The sequence below is a fragment of the Heterocephalus glaber genome, unplaced genomic scaffold, assembly GCF_053883595.1.
Source record: "Heterocephalus glaber isolate CG9 unplaced genomic scaffold, H.glaber_assembly_v1.0 deba00000901, whole genome shotgun sequence".
Lineage (NCBI taxonomy): Eukaryota > Metazoa > Chordata > Mammalia > Rodentia > Bathyergidae > Heterocephalus > Heterocephalus glaber.
The window spans coordinates 7,083,139-7,098,147 of record NW_028258171.1 but is presented as its reverse complement, the minus strand read 5'-3'; the positions used below and the strand labels follow the sequence as shown (position 1 = coordinate 7,098,147).

Sequence of the window (15,009 nt, the reverse complement as noted above, 5' to 3'; positions counted from 1 at the left end):
TCCTCCTTTATGGCACAGTAGTACTCCATTGTATATAAATACAATATTTTATCTATGAATTTGTTGATGGACATATAGGCTATTTCTAAGATTTAACTATTATGAACTGTTGCTATAAACAGGAGAATGCATGTATCACTGTAACATGTTGCCCTTAAGTCTTTGGGGAAGATACCTAGAAGAGGAATAGCTGGGCCAAACAGAATTTCTAGTTTTAATTTTTGAGAACTCTCCATACTGATTTTCATAATGGTTGTACTGGTTTACATTCTCACAATCAATTCCCATTTCCTAGGCAGCCAACATTCTGGAGCATGGTGCCTCGGCACACTCTTCTCACCCCTTTTTCCCTTCACAGATTTACTAACATTTGTTATTGGTTGATTTCTTGATGGCAGCTATTCTTTCTGGAGTCAGATGGAACCTCAGTGTTGTTTTAATTTGCATTTCGCTAATGACCAGAAATGTTGAAGATTTTTTCATGCATTTATTGGTCATTTATACTTCTAAGAAATATGTATTTATTTTAGCTTGACAGCAGTGTTCTCTAAAGGGGAATACTCATTTTTTTTGGGGGGGGGGTATGGGGGATAGAACTCGGGTCCTTGAGCTTGCACAGCAGGTGGCAAAACCACTAAGCTAAATTCCCAGCCCCAGAATACTCATTTTTTGATATCCCCACTTCACTTCTAAAAATACTTAACTTTGTGAGAAAATTCTTTTTCTTTTTTTTTTTTTTGGTACTGGGGATCGAACTCGGGTCCTTGAGCTTGTGAGACAGGTGGTGGAACCACTGAGTTAAATCCCCGGCCCAATTCTTTTTCTTTTTATGAAAATATTTATTATAACTGAAGCTACTGGATCTTGCAAATTTCAGTGTTATGGGTCAACACAATCCATTCTTAGTTACGTATCACTGGCAGTTAAATCATATTACACCAGCTTTAGAATATTACTAGACCAAAAAAACAAACCAAAAGACAAATCCCACTTACTTTCTGATGTTGTTTTCTCAGTTCCTATATGTTTCATTCGTTCCCAAGGATTCTGTTCTTTCTTTTCACAATCTTTAACATCAAAAAGTTCTTTTTCTTCTTTTCTCTTTTGTCTCATCTTGTCATATGTAGATTTTGACATAGCAACTTTAGTCTGCATGAAAAAGTTGAAATATCTGGAAGTATTCAGGGAGTTTGATATTTAAAATATCTTCATTTCAGATAACTATATATATGCATGTTAAATGTCTATAAAAATAAACCATATGTTTTTTAGTCTTTATTTTAGGAATCCTAAAATAGAATTACATAGTTTCAATATTTAATTAAACTTGTGCCTAAGGATACCTGAGTGTGTTTTACAAAACTGCTAAATACATACATATATAAACGCATACACACACACAATGCATATTGTACTAGAATGAGAAAACATTTATGTAGGAAAGAAGAATAGTCTATTTTTAAACAATTAAGGATCAGAAACTCCTTTTAGATCAAATTTCAAATTTTTTAATCAAAATATTTTTACTATCCCACATCTGACATACATAAAATAATGACATATCATAGGTTTAAACTTATCCTAATGATTAAAAAGTAATCTTACATCTTTGTCATTTTCAACATCAAGATAAGATGGAATACTCTGTTGGACTGCTCTTCCATAAATCCCCGATGGTGGTTCAATACTTGATTTAACTGAAAATGTATCCCCATTTTCCACAGAAGGTACCACTGGTTGGCTGCAGGTTGCTGGTGCTGAATTTGGATTTCCAAATACACCTGTAATCAAGCAACCCTCGAATAGTCATTAAGTATTTATGTGATGGCACTGTGGATAACAAAGTTTAAAACAAGGGTATTGTATTCAAGGAACAATAAAATAAGAAAGACATGTTAACTAATTATAAAATATACAAACAAATATCTCTACAAGACAATAAAAGAGGTCCAGAAAGTAGTTCATAATAGCCAGTGAGACCTGTATATTATAGGCACGGAGTTCACAGGAAGGTTGATGTGAACTGGGTGTTTAAAACAATTTCAAGGAACATGGGTTTGAGCTGGGATTAGAAGTCACAATGGGGGCCAGGGATTTAGCTCAGTGGTTCTAGCGCCTGCCTTGCAAGCACAAGGACCCGAGTTCGATCCCCGGTACAAAAAAAAAAAAAAAAGAAGTCACAATGGATTTGGATAGAAAAGTAGAGAGAATGTCTATGAGATGAGATTATTTATATGCACAGTTGAACAAATATAAAGCATACAAAGACAAATAACAGAAAATAAATCTGCAAGAATAGGCTGGAGCCAATCTGAAGGTCTTAAATTACTCTAATCATAAACTATCAAACAAAGAAGTTAGAAAATATTTCCAGGAATTTTATCCTGGAATTTCCTTATCTTGAACAAAAAGAAGACAGATGGGCTCAAGGTATATTACCATATTCTACAGTTTAAAAAGAATCTAATTTTAAAAAGTAGTTGTAATTATGTTTCCAAAGATCTCTTAGTGGTCCTAAAATAGGTAAGAGGGGTTTGGTTGATTTGTTTGTTTTGAGACAGAATCTCACTATGTAGTTCTCACTGGCCTTGAACTCACTATGTGCCCCAGGCTGGCCTTGAACTCCTATTGCTCCTGTTTCAGCCTGCCAGGTACTTGGATTACAGGCATTCACCACCATGCCAGGCTCAAGAGGTCTTATCTAGACTTTGTTGGGAAGATAATAAAATAAGTTACTGATTTTTAAGATGATAAATAAGGTGTACCATTTGAATTTAAACTATGATATAATTATTGTAGCTATCCCAAAACTGAATTAGAAGTACCTCAATAATAGCTATCACATGATATATCTCTGAAAATTACTGACAAGTTACCCAGGTTTTGTCAAGGGGCAGAAACGTGAAGGCATGTTATCACTTCTAGTTCTTCTAATAATTAAAAAAAAATTTCCATTCGAGACTTGAATCACTCCTTTATTCTTCACTGACATGATTTGCTTATGGGTAAAGAACACATACAATTAAAAAGCTAAATAACTTTGATGGGCTAGGGATATAGCTCAGTGGTAGAGCACTTGCCTAGCAAGTATGAGGCCCTGGGTTCAATCTCCAGTACTACCAAAAAAACCTAAATAACTTTACCTTTTCCAACAACTACTACTGAGTCTTCTGATAGGATATTTGTGGATGTGAAGTCAAAACTGGGAATCTGCTGTACATTTGATGACGACCTTGTAAATCCTAAAGAAAGAAAGAAGGAACCAAAGAAAGAAAGAAAAACAAAGAATATTTTGAAATGTTTACTTATTACCTAGTATTTAGGATATTATAACATGGTTTTATAAAATTAAAATTTTTTTTAATCAAACATGTTAATTCAATAAATATTTGTAGTTAGAATATTATGCACTGAGCACTAAAGAGTTCAAACATATGAGTTGAAAGTGGGAGAAACATGTGAGTAAATAATCTTAACATGATAACTGCAAATAAAAGAATAACTGTGAGGGAAAGAATTTGATGTCTATAAATAGATCTAGTCAATCTCACAGAAGCCTGTACTTTCCACGTTACCTTTTATCTCAGTTTCTTAATTATTGTCTCTTCTATGAGAATGTAAGCTCCATGAGGATGAGATCTTTGCCTAGTTTTTATCATTTTTTTCTGAGATAGTACAGTACTTGGCAGAGAGTAGATGTTCAGTAAATACATGTTAGATATATGTATCAAAACAGAAAAAATGAAAAGTAAAACAATAAATTCAGTGTCTTTGAAAGAAAAGCAGTTACTGCTTTTGGTGAACTTAATTGGTAAATATAATCAAATAATTTTTGTTCTTGAAGGACATGGACTGTTTTGCTAACTTGCTAAGGCTAATAGACTTGTTCTGGCTTTGTATGAACAGAGATTAAAAAATAGCAAAAACTTATAACAGAAACCCATGTAGGCAGTCATTTTCCACAAATTCTTCTTTCTTTTATTTCATGGCATTGTGGATTGAACCTAGGGCTTGCACACATCAGACAAGGACTGCACCACTGAGCTACATCCCTAGCCCCATATTTCTTTTTTACGGTATTTTATTTTTTATTTTTTTAGTACCAGGGATTGAACTCAGGACCTTGCACTTGTGAGGCAGGCAGTGGAACCACTGAGCTAAATCCCTGGTCCTTTTCTAGGTTATTTTAGAACAACTAAAATCAGCATGCAGTCTTGAGGTAACAGAAACATCAAGATCCCACAAAAAGTGTTCTGTGACAAAGGAAGGTGAAATCTTGGTCAATGAAACAATTTGCTTAATACAGTATTCCACAAACATAAAACTATATATATATATATGCTGCCAAAAGATGAAGGATTAGGTAAGTCTTATGAAGGACATGTTAAGTTTGAACTTTACTTTTTTTTTTTTTTTTGGTACCGGAGATCGAACTCAGGACCTTGCGCTTGCAAGGCAGGCTGTGGTACCACTGAGCTAAACCCCCGGCCCTGAACTTCTAAGATAAGTTGACATTAATAATTTTTAATGTACTAATATTTTTATACTATATATTTTTATAAGTAAAGAAATGTTGAAAGAAATATTGCTCATTGTCTCAGGTCTAAGTAAAAAGAAAAAATATGTTAAAGGCTTCTTTATATACAAATGTCCTTATATAATGTTTTTCTGTCTCATTCAAATGCAGAAAGAGAAAATATTACATCATGGTTGTTAACACTCCATCCATCCATCATTAAACATCTTAAGTCATTAATTGGTTTCTAAGGTATTACAGTATGTAGAAAACAGGCAGGTTGAAAGGGAAACCCAAAAGAGGAAGGGAATGGGAAGAGAAGGAAGAGGTTCTGAGGGCTGATCCTCAAAGTCTGAGGTTTCACACAGAATGACTCCATCTGGCCCCACAGTGCCAGTATTTCCTTTGGGAGTGCTTGTGTTCTGCTCAGCACTGTGCTCGTTACGCGCTGTAACCTGACTATCTGAGGATGTAATTTGTGAGTGATTATGCCCAAGGCTACATAAAGTCAGTTTTGATTGGCTGCCATTTCATTTATTTCATATGTGGTAAATGAACACAATTCTACACAAAGCATACTGAAGAATAAAGATGAAAGTATCATTGCTCTTAAGAAGCGTACATAGTAATACCTCGGTTCATGAACACTTTGTTTGCAAACAATTTGGTTCACAGACAAAAGCAATTGGCAAAATTCTGTTTCTGTTTACAGTCTCCACATCATGTGATAAACATGACCATGGCCATCTTCCCCCGACAAACATAAACGTGGCAATCCTCCTCAAAATCTTAAAACAAATTCAGTTTGTAAACCCAGGTACCACTATATGAAAGATATGAAATATGCATAATTAACTGGAAAACAGGATGAGGGAAAAAAGGGAAGACGACTATTCTAGACCAGGCAAGTAGGCAAAGTTTTCTAAAGAATAAGGTTTTAAACCAGTATTCAAAAATACATATAATCTGGACCTACTGCAATTTGAAAAGGGGATCTAGGGCTCGGTAAACTAAGAAATCTTCTAATATCAGGAGGAACTTGGTAAAAATCTTTTCCAAAATTTTAAAAAAGAGCTGCCAGACATGGTGGCATATGCCTGTAATCCCAGCAACTGGGAAGCTGAAGCAGGAGGATTGCCCTGAGTTCAGGGCCAGCCTGAACCACACAGGGAGACTCTTTCTTGCAAAGCAAAACAAAAACATTTCCTTCCTTTCCCTCCCTTCCTCCCCCCATCTCTTTTTCTTTCTTGGGCTGATGATGTATCTCTGTGTGAAGTCTCTGGGTCAATCTCCAGTACTGAGGGGCAAAAAAAAATCCTACAGCATATAGCATGAAAAGAGAAATAGTAAGAAGTTAAAAAAAAATGCTCACACAAGGTTTATTAAGAGTTTTAAAATTTATGGTACAGAGTAGGAACTCTATTTTCGGGAAATAGGGAACCACTCAAGTGTTTGAGTACTGATGACTGTAATTTAGAAAGATAAATCTAAAAGAGAATGCAGCCAAATTAAAAAGAGATGAAAACAGGAGACAAGTCTTACCAAAAGGCTTTGGAAGAGGTAACAGAGGCTCAAATAACAACCAGGGAAGCAAATAAAGTGAGAATGAGAAGAAATGTGCAGTAGCACGAACCACTGTCTGACTTGGAAGGCAAGGAGAAGTATACAAGATGGGTATAAAGGCTTAAGCCCCCGCAAGTGGGAAAACAGCAGCGTCACAGAAGACAAACAGGACTATGAAGGAAGCTAAGTCTGGTTTGGAATAAGTTTGCTCATGTTGCTGAGAAACACTGTTTGGCTTAGAGTTGGATGCTTGAGTGTGAATTTTCTGGAGCAGAAGTAACTGCTCGTGAAGAGATGTAAATGTATTTATGATTCTGCTGTCCAAAAAAGATGTAACCAGCAGCAAATGGGCATATTGAGCAATTATTTAAACCAATGTAAAATTTTGTTGTTGTTTTGTTTTTTGAGACAGGGTCTTGCTATGTACTCCAGGCTGACCTTGAACTTGCCTTAGCCTCCTGGGTGCTGGGATTTACAGGCGTGTACCACTATGCCTGGAATCCAGTGTAAAAATTTTAAAAAATTATAATATTAGAATAAGTTACTTTTAATAAGAAAAGTATTTTTGACCTTGATTTTCTTTACATGAGAAAATATGTAATCCTATTTAAAAATCCTGGTTTTTTTGGTTTTTTGAGATGAGGTCTTGCTATGCAGTTCAGGCTGGGCTTGAACTCACTATGTAGCCCGGGCTGGCCTTGAACTTGCTGCAATCCTCTTGCCTCAGCCTCCTCAGTACTGAGATTAGAGGCATGTGCCACCAAGCCCAGCTTCATTTTCTTTTATAAAAATAATAAGATAACTGTCACACAGAAGAGATGTTAACATATACCTCTGGTCAGTTTGAGAAACTACCAAAAAAATACCACACAAAACAGGTTCCAATCAAGTTCTTGAAGGACCCTAGTTAGCAAAACAGACTCCATATTGCTGGACAACCCACCTGCCTGCCCTTTAGATGAACTTAGAAGGAGGAAGCTTAGAAACCTCCTCCCCTTAGAAAGTCTCTTAGAAACAACAATTAATCAACTATTGTTTTACAAATGTTCTAACGGCAGGACGTTCCGCTTCTGTACCTTTCGCTTGCTTTGCTAGTTCTATCCCATAGGGGGCCCTAGAAACTGTTGGCCTCAAAGGTGTATAAAACATGTTAGTCTCCCCCCAGTCGGCGCTCGAGTCCGATGCTCGGCTTGGGTCCCAGCCAGTAATAAATTCCTGTGTGGATTTAATATCGGTCTCTGGTTGGTTCTCTCTCACTTGGGTCTAACCGTTTTCACCCAATTTGAGTTACTTCCACAAAATATATATATGTCCTATCTGCTTGCATATAGCTGATCTCAGGTATCAGAAATAACCAAGTATATACGTTGATCTTATGACCACAGTTGCTATACACACATACATACAAACACACACACACACACACACACGCAAATTGACAGGTCTTTCTTTACTTACTTAGGTTTCAAAAATACAGGGGACTTCTAATTACTCTATTTGTTTAAATATTTATATCTTTTAATATCACTTTTTCTGTCCCCTAAGAAAAAATTTTAAAATGCAGCTTGTAATAGGATCTCTTAAGAAATACAGCAGTCACCAGATGTGCTACTCACCACCAAGTTTAAAAAATGAAAATTGCTAACAATGGATAATGATGATACAGAAGCTCTCTGCCATATGGAAATCACATTCTTGTTGCCACAGCTTTAGGCCATGGCTACAACCTAACTAGACACCTGGGAGTAATTTACTAGCATGATTGTTTCCCACCCATTTCAGTGGCAAATGCCTTGTAAAAATTTTTGTGTGCACACATGTGTGCATGTGCATGTATGTGTGTGTGTACTTGTGCATGTCCTTAGGGTAGAGATCCAAGGGGCCTCCCTAGTGTTAACTCCGGAACAGTCCTTTCAAAGCCTCACTGTTTCCTGAGGTGAGCCCATAAACCAATACACAATCCTGTGAGTTTTAGTCTACAAAATTATTTATTTATTTGTGGTACCAGGGATCAAACTCGGGTCCTTGCGCTTGCGGGGCAGGAGGTGGAACCACTGTGCTAAATCCTTGGTCCAACAAAATTATTTATTTAAGCAACACAAGTAGGGTAAGATGAAAAACCTCAAAACTGAAAATTCTGTTAATTTTTCTTTACTGGTATGCTTAGGGAGGGTTCTTAGAGATATTAAATCTTAAAAATTAATTTGCAATGAAATTTACTGACCTTTTGTATGCTTATAATGTCTTGGGTGTTCCTTATTTTGTGTTTTAAATGCACTAGGTGGAATGTCATGTGACCTATCATCTTCAGAGTCACCACATCCAAACCCATAGTTCATACGTTGACCAATTATGCTTACATTGGATGTTGTAATCCCTATAAAATAAAATAAATATTTATTTGAATTATTTAGGTAATATAAGAGGTACTTATCTCCTCTCTAAATCTAACCTGGCTTCTAACCTTTTGAAAAGGTCAGTAACAATATTAGCAATCATAACACAATAGCAGTTTTTTGGATTTTTTTTTTGCAGAACCGGGGATTGAACTCAGGACCTTGTGCTTGCCAGGCAGGCACTGGCGCCACTGAGCTAAACCTCTAGCCCTAGCAGTTTTTATTATTATTTTGCTTTTTGAGACATGGTCGCACTATGTAATTCAGGCTGGCCTCCAACTCACAGTGATTCTCTTGCCCCAGCCTCCCAAGTGCTGGGATTACAGACATTTGCTACCACACCTGGGGATCCATGATAAAAGTTTTTAAAGTTTTATCCTATTTCATTTTTTTTTTTTGGTACCAGGGATCAAATATCCTATTTTGAATTATATAACTTTTAAATCTTATTTGTAGATAAGAACATTTATTACAAGTTATATATTTCTTTAAATATGATTTAAAATTGCAATGAAACGTAAAATGTAATGTTTGAAGGAGATAATCAAGTATAAGTGTTTTAAAATGATAGTTAATATTTAAACGACACCATTAACTATAAATAAAATTTTGAAATCCAGAGATTTGAAATAGTGGCCTCAGTGATGCCTACATTCTTCATTCTTCATGTCTCCTGGCCACATGTAAGGGTTTATCCTGGCCTGGCTGGTGAGGCAATAAACCATACAGTGACCAAGAACTCAGTGTCTGGAATCACACTTCCTAACTGTCAATTATCCCTGCACTTAAACTTCCGGGAGAACCCAGTAAGGCACTTCACCTATGTGTAAGACGAGGATAACAGCAGAGCCTTTTCTAGAACTGCCACCTGGATTAAATGAAGAGAAGACATATGTATTTACACAAAGGGCTCAGCATGGTACCTAGGCTACTGTATACCTCCTTTTAACAAATAAAAAATTTTTAATCTACACTTGAATATTTAAACTGACCACACTACAGTAATACTTTGTGTCTATTACAACCACAAGATGCCTATTAAATGACAAATCCTAGGCAATACCGTATATATTTAAATGAGTGTCTATTGTTACATCTAGCTTTTACGTAAACCATTAAGCAATAATAATATACTTCGTTCTTAATGTTGCATTTTAATACAAACTGAATGGTGAGGAGAGGAGGTAGGTATTGGCAGCTGGGCTAGAAAGAACTGTAGAACAAAAGATACTGTTTAACAGTGAATTTGAGACCAGCCTGAACTACATAGTAAGAAGCTGTCTCATCCACCCCCCAATAAAAAGATATTGTTTTCCTGGAGTGTTGTCATACATCTGTAATTCCAGCAGTCTGAGAGGCTGATCACAAATTCAAGCCCAGTACAGGCAACTTAGTGACTTAGGGCTGGGGATGGAGCTCAGTGCAAAGGCCGTGAGTTCAAACCCCAATATCACAAACAAAATGAAAGACAGAATGAAAGGTACTAGTTCATAAAGAAAAGTTTCATGAAACAGCTGATATTAAATGATACCAAACTTCTAGAAAGTAACATGGACATCTTTAACAATTCTTAATATTTTGGGGGGCCGTAGATCGAACTCAGGACCTTACACTTGTGAGGCAGGCGGCAGCACCACTAAGCTAAATCCCGGGCCCTAAAACTCTTAATTTTTTGTTTGTTTGTTTGGTTTTTTTTTTTTGGTACCAGGGATCAAACTTGGGACCTTGTGCTTTCGTGGCAGGTGCCAGAACCACTGAGCTAAATCCCTGGCCCTAAAATTCTTTTTTTTTTTTTTTTGGTACTGGGGATCGAACTCGGGTCCTTGTGCTTGTGCAGCAGGTGGCGAAACCACTGAGCTAAATCCCTGGCCCCCTAAAATTCTTAATTTTGACAGTTAATCCCTAAGTAAGATTTATAAAGATACCGTTTTGTGTAGAAATGTTTTCTGTCAATAGGTGACACTGACCTACAGGAAAAGTTTACTATAACATCATTCACAAAGGTTAACACAATTTGCAGTAATAAATAGTTGCAGAGTATGTGTGGAAACCTTCACTGGAAACACTGTTGTGAAGACTGGACTTATAATTTTTTACATAATTGATATTTTTGTTTTTATCTTCAAATAAGTCTTTGTTGTGGGCATGATCATTTTCATGTTTTACCAATGAAATGATAATAAACTTGTAGATATCACTTGTTTATGGAAAACAAAATAAATCCAAATTTAAGAAATCCTAAACCACTAGTAACTTAATAGCTTGAGAGACTATTTAAGATTATTTTATAGTGAATTCAGTAACAATAGCTTTTCCAAAACTTAACCCTAAAAATGCCTTTTACTTGTCTGAAGCACAGATTTCTAACCACTCAGTTGAATTCATTAGGTTTGAAGTGAGGCCTTATATGTATTACATGTGCCCACACAGTTCCTAGGATTAGGTTAATTTGGAAAACACCGAATATTGGGCAAGTTTGGGGAATACAAAATGATTCATACAGAAGTGTGTACTACTGTAGGATTAACTACTCTTTTAAAATTTAAATGACTCAAAGGCGGTCCCAGCACCCGGAAGAGAGCTCCCCCACTGCCATCCCAGGCTCCTAGGTCAGTGAAGCTCAGCCAGTCCCACCACCTGGAAGGAAGCTCCCCTGCTGCCATCCCAGGCTCCTAGGGCCAAGAAGGTGAGCTGGTCCCAGCACCCGGAAGGAAGCTCCCCGCCTCCATCCCAGGCTCCTGGGGCAGAGAAGCTCAGCTGGTCCCAGCACCTGGAAGGAAGCTCCCCCCCTGCCATCCCAAGCTCCTAGGGCTGAGAAGGTGAGCCGAGTGGGCGCCAGAAGCACTCCTCCCTGCCCCGCTCCTTGGAAATGAGAAGACACATAAACAAGCCTCAAAACCAGACTTCCAGATCACCTACAGCAACCCCAAAGGGAAACGAGATGGAACAATCTGATACTCAACCACCTGGACTCTGAACTGGCAACAAAAGAGGATCTGGGAAAAATGAAATCAGAAATAATTACTCAGATAACAGCAAAGATTTTGCTCATGGTGCAAGACATGATTAATAAATCTAGAGAGGACACAGATAAAAAAATAGAGGATCTGAGGAACATGTTGGAATCCCAACATAGGAAACAAATGGAATCCATAAAACAGATACAAACAGATTTCCAAGAGATTAAAAACTCCATCAAAAGTCTGCGCAGCAGAATGAACCAATGTGAGGGTAGAATTTCACATATAGAAGATAAGATTGCAATTAGCGGGGAGGAAAAGAAAAATTGCTTTAAAATTGTAAGGGAACATGAGAAATCAATCCAGCAGCTGCTAGACAATGCAAAGAAGAATAACATAAGACTGATTGGAGTCAATGAAGAAAGAGGAGAGAGTGCAGATGACATAAAAAAACTCTTCACAGAAGTGATGGCTGAAAACTTCCCAAGGAGGGGAAAAGAATTTCACATACAGATAAGTGAGGCATATAGGACTCCAGCTAGCCTTAATCAAAAAAAATCTACACATAGGCATATAATAGTTAGGATTCCAGAAACCCAACAGAAGAATAAAATTCTACAAGCAGTGAGAGAAAAGAAACAAATCACATACAAAGGAAAGCCCATCAGAATCACAGCAGATTTCTCAATGCAAAACCTCAAGGCAAGAAGAGCTTGGAGTGATGTATTTCAAGCCCTAAAGGAAAACAGCCTCCCACCCAGATTGATGTACCCTGCAAAACTATCTTTCAAAATGGATGGAGAAATAAGATACTTTCATGATAAAGAGCACCTCAGGAACTTCATGAATACCAAACCGGCACTCCAAAAAATTTTAGACAATACCCTAGGAAAAGACAATGAGGATCACAACCCCAGGAAACCCAGCAGAATGAATCCATTGGGCGTGACCAATTAAATGCAAAGGGGGAGAATCCAACAAAAAGAAAAAGTCATGACAAGGCTTTTAAAACTTTTGACTTCATCTCCCTAATGAGTGTATAATTCAATCTTATTATTGTACTGATTAGTATTTTTCTTGATTCTAGAATTGCACACCACTCCTTGTGCTATACTGGCTATTTATCATCTTCTTATGTCTTTTTAATTGGGTTGTCTATTAATGAGCTGTAAGAATTCTTTATATATTCTGCTCATAGGTTATATGCATTGTAAATATGGCCTGTTTAAGGACTACTTTTCATTTTAATGATGTCATTTAAAGTTGTAAATTTTGATAGACTCTAATTTATCAATTTTTTTCTTTTATACATCATGTTTTTTGTATCCTAGGTAGTTCTTGCCTACCCTGAATTCATAAATATTTTCCCTTATAATTTCTTCTTCAAGTTTTATACTTTTAGGCTTTCTTATTTAGGTTCATAGATCCCTTCAAGTTATTTTCATGTATGGAAAAAAGGGGTTGAGGTTAATATTTTATATACAGATACCAGGTGTTCCAGTGCCATTTGCTGAAGACACTATCTCTTCCTCGGCTCTTGAATCGAGTTTATATTCTATAAAATGCTGATGTTGGATAGTCTTTCAAAACTCAGTGGACTGGGCCAGGGATTTAGCTCAGTGGTTTCGCTGCCTGCTGCGCAAGTGCAAGGACCCAAGCTCGATCCCCGGCACCAAAAAAAAAACAAAACTCAGTGGACCATGTGTGTGTGGTTCTATTTCTAGATTCTCTATTTTATTCAAATGATCTATATGTCTTTCCTTACACCAACACTGCCTTGATTACTGTAGCTTAAAAGAAGTCTTAAAATTGGGTGCTAAACGTCTTCCAACATCGTTTTTGATTTTGTTTTTGGCTTTTCTCAGTCCTTTGTACTCTTGCATGACTTTTAAGTTTCAATGTCCAGTTCTTCATTTATAGCAAGTGTGCACAGACCTGAATTTTTGTATGTGCCTTGTGTTTTCTGGTCCTGCTGGATTCAGGTACAGGTTCTGGGGGCTCCTAGAGATTTCTTGGTGTTTTCTCTGTAGGTGACCATTTCATCTACACGTAAAGATTTTGCTTCTGCCGTGCCAATCCTATCCTAGTTGTGTCATTTTATTGCCAGACTATTTTGGTTTGGACCTATGTTTCAGGGTGTAATGGACAGATGAAGAGTGGGCATATATGCCCTTGTTCCCCACTTTTTAGGGAGAAAGCATTGTATCGTCTCCATTCATAGGTGCAGTTTTTGTTGGAAGTATGGAGTACATGTCTTTGATCTGTTGAGAGGGTTGTTCTACTTCTGGTCTCCTGGTGGCTTTTGCCGTGAACAGATGTAGAATTTAGTCCAGTGTTCTTTCTCCAGCTGGTGACAGGATCATGTGGCTTTCTCCTTTCCTCTGTTGAAATGATTACTTTTGGGGGTGGATCTTCCAATGCTGAGCCAACACTGCCATCCCTATAGTGAAACCACTTTCTACATCCTGCCAGATCTGACTTCTAAGAGTTTGTTTTGTTAAACAAATTTCTATCTATGTTCATACTTTTTTCTTCTATTATCTTTATCCAGTTTTAGGATTAGCACAATGTTGAGTTCCTAAAATGAGGGGAGAAGTGTTCCTTCTTCTTTCTGCTTTAAATATGTGATATAATTTATCAGTTAAAATGTTTATGAGCCTGCTGTTGTCATATAGGTAGGTTTTCAAGCTAGGAATATACTTTCTTTAATAGGTGCTATTCAAATTTTATATTTCCTCCAGAGTTAGTTTCATTAATTTGTCTTCCAGGGGGCTTCTTACAAGTTGTCAAATTTATTTCAAAAAAATTTTTGTAATATGCTTTCTATATCCTTTTAAATTCTGTAAAATCTGTGCTAATGTCTCCTAGATCTTAATATTGTAATTTTAAAAAATGTATAACTGATATTGTGTAACGAAGAAAAGGTCTAAAAGAGCAAGGGAATTGGGAGGGGTAGGGGAAGGGAAAAAAGGGAAAGGAAAAAATATGAGAAGAGCAAAAAAATGGAAACAAAGTCTTTGCAAATACTTGGAAGGGTGGAGGGGGTGAAGGGAGGGCAAGGGAAGGGGAAAAAAAATAAGAACCAAGAGACTCATGTAATGGTACAAGATCCCAATGATGAATGTAACTGTATTTTATACCTAAAATGTACCAATAAAGTTAATGGGGAAAAAAATTTTTTAAATGACTCCCCAGGTCATACAATCAGTGTCAGAGGAGAACTCAAATCTGGGTTTTAATCTATTTTTTTCTAATTCGAAAGAAATTCTTCTGAAAAAGTTTCTACAAACTAGATACAACTTAATTTTTCTTCAATCTTTTATAAACATACTTTAAATTATAAATACTCATTAGGATTATCAGCCTTATAAAAATGGATTAAAGGATAAGTTAATGTATTTCTGTGTGTCTCTCCCTTTTAGGGAATAAATATGTTTTGGAGTACCCATATGCACAAAGGCTATATATATGTTACATGCTTAAACCTTCACAATTCTTCTCAAGGTTTGTATTCATCAGATGAAGGAACCAACTTTGAAAGCAGTTAAGTAAGTTGTACAGAGTGTGAATATTA

At 36.6% G+C, this 15,009-nt stretch overlaps 1 protein-coding gene across 3 annotated transcripts in view; it reads right to left on the bottom strand.

Moving 5' to 3' along the window:
- Togaram1 (TOG array regulator of axonemal microtubules 1) overlaps nucleotides 1–15,009 on the bottom strand; it is a 77,564-nt gene that overhangs the window by 30,275 nt on the left and 32,280 nt on the right. For 2 of the 3 annotated variants that reach the window (XM_004835615.3, XM_004835619.3), the window contains exons 8-11: nucleotides 8,304–8,456; nucleotides 3,144–3,242; nucleotides 1,606–1,781; nucleotides 996–1,149 (exon numbers count right to left, since the gene is read on the bottom strand). In XM_004835615.3, coding sequence (XP_004835672.2) covers nucleotides 996–1,149; nucleotides 1,606–1,781; nucleotides 3,144–3,242; nucleotides 8,304–8,456 — 582 coding nt within the window. The remainder of the gene's footprint in view (nucleotides 1–995; nucleotides 1,150–1,605; nucleotides 1,782–3,143; nucleotides 3,243–8,303; nucleotides 8,457–15,009) is intronic. The other variant, XM_004835616.3, reaches the window with a different exon arrangement.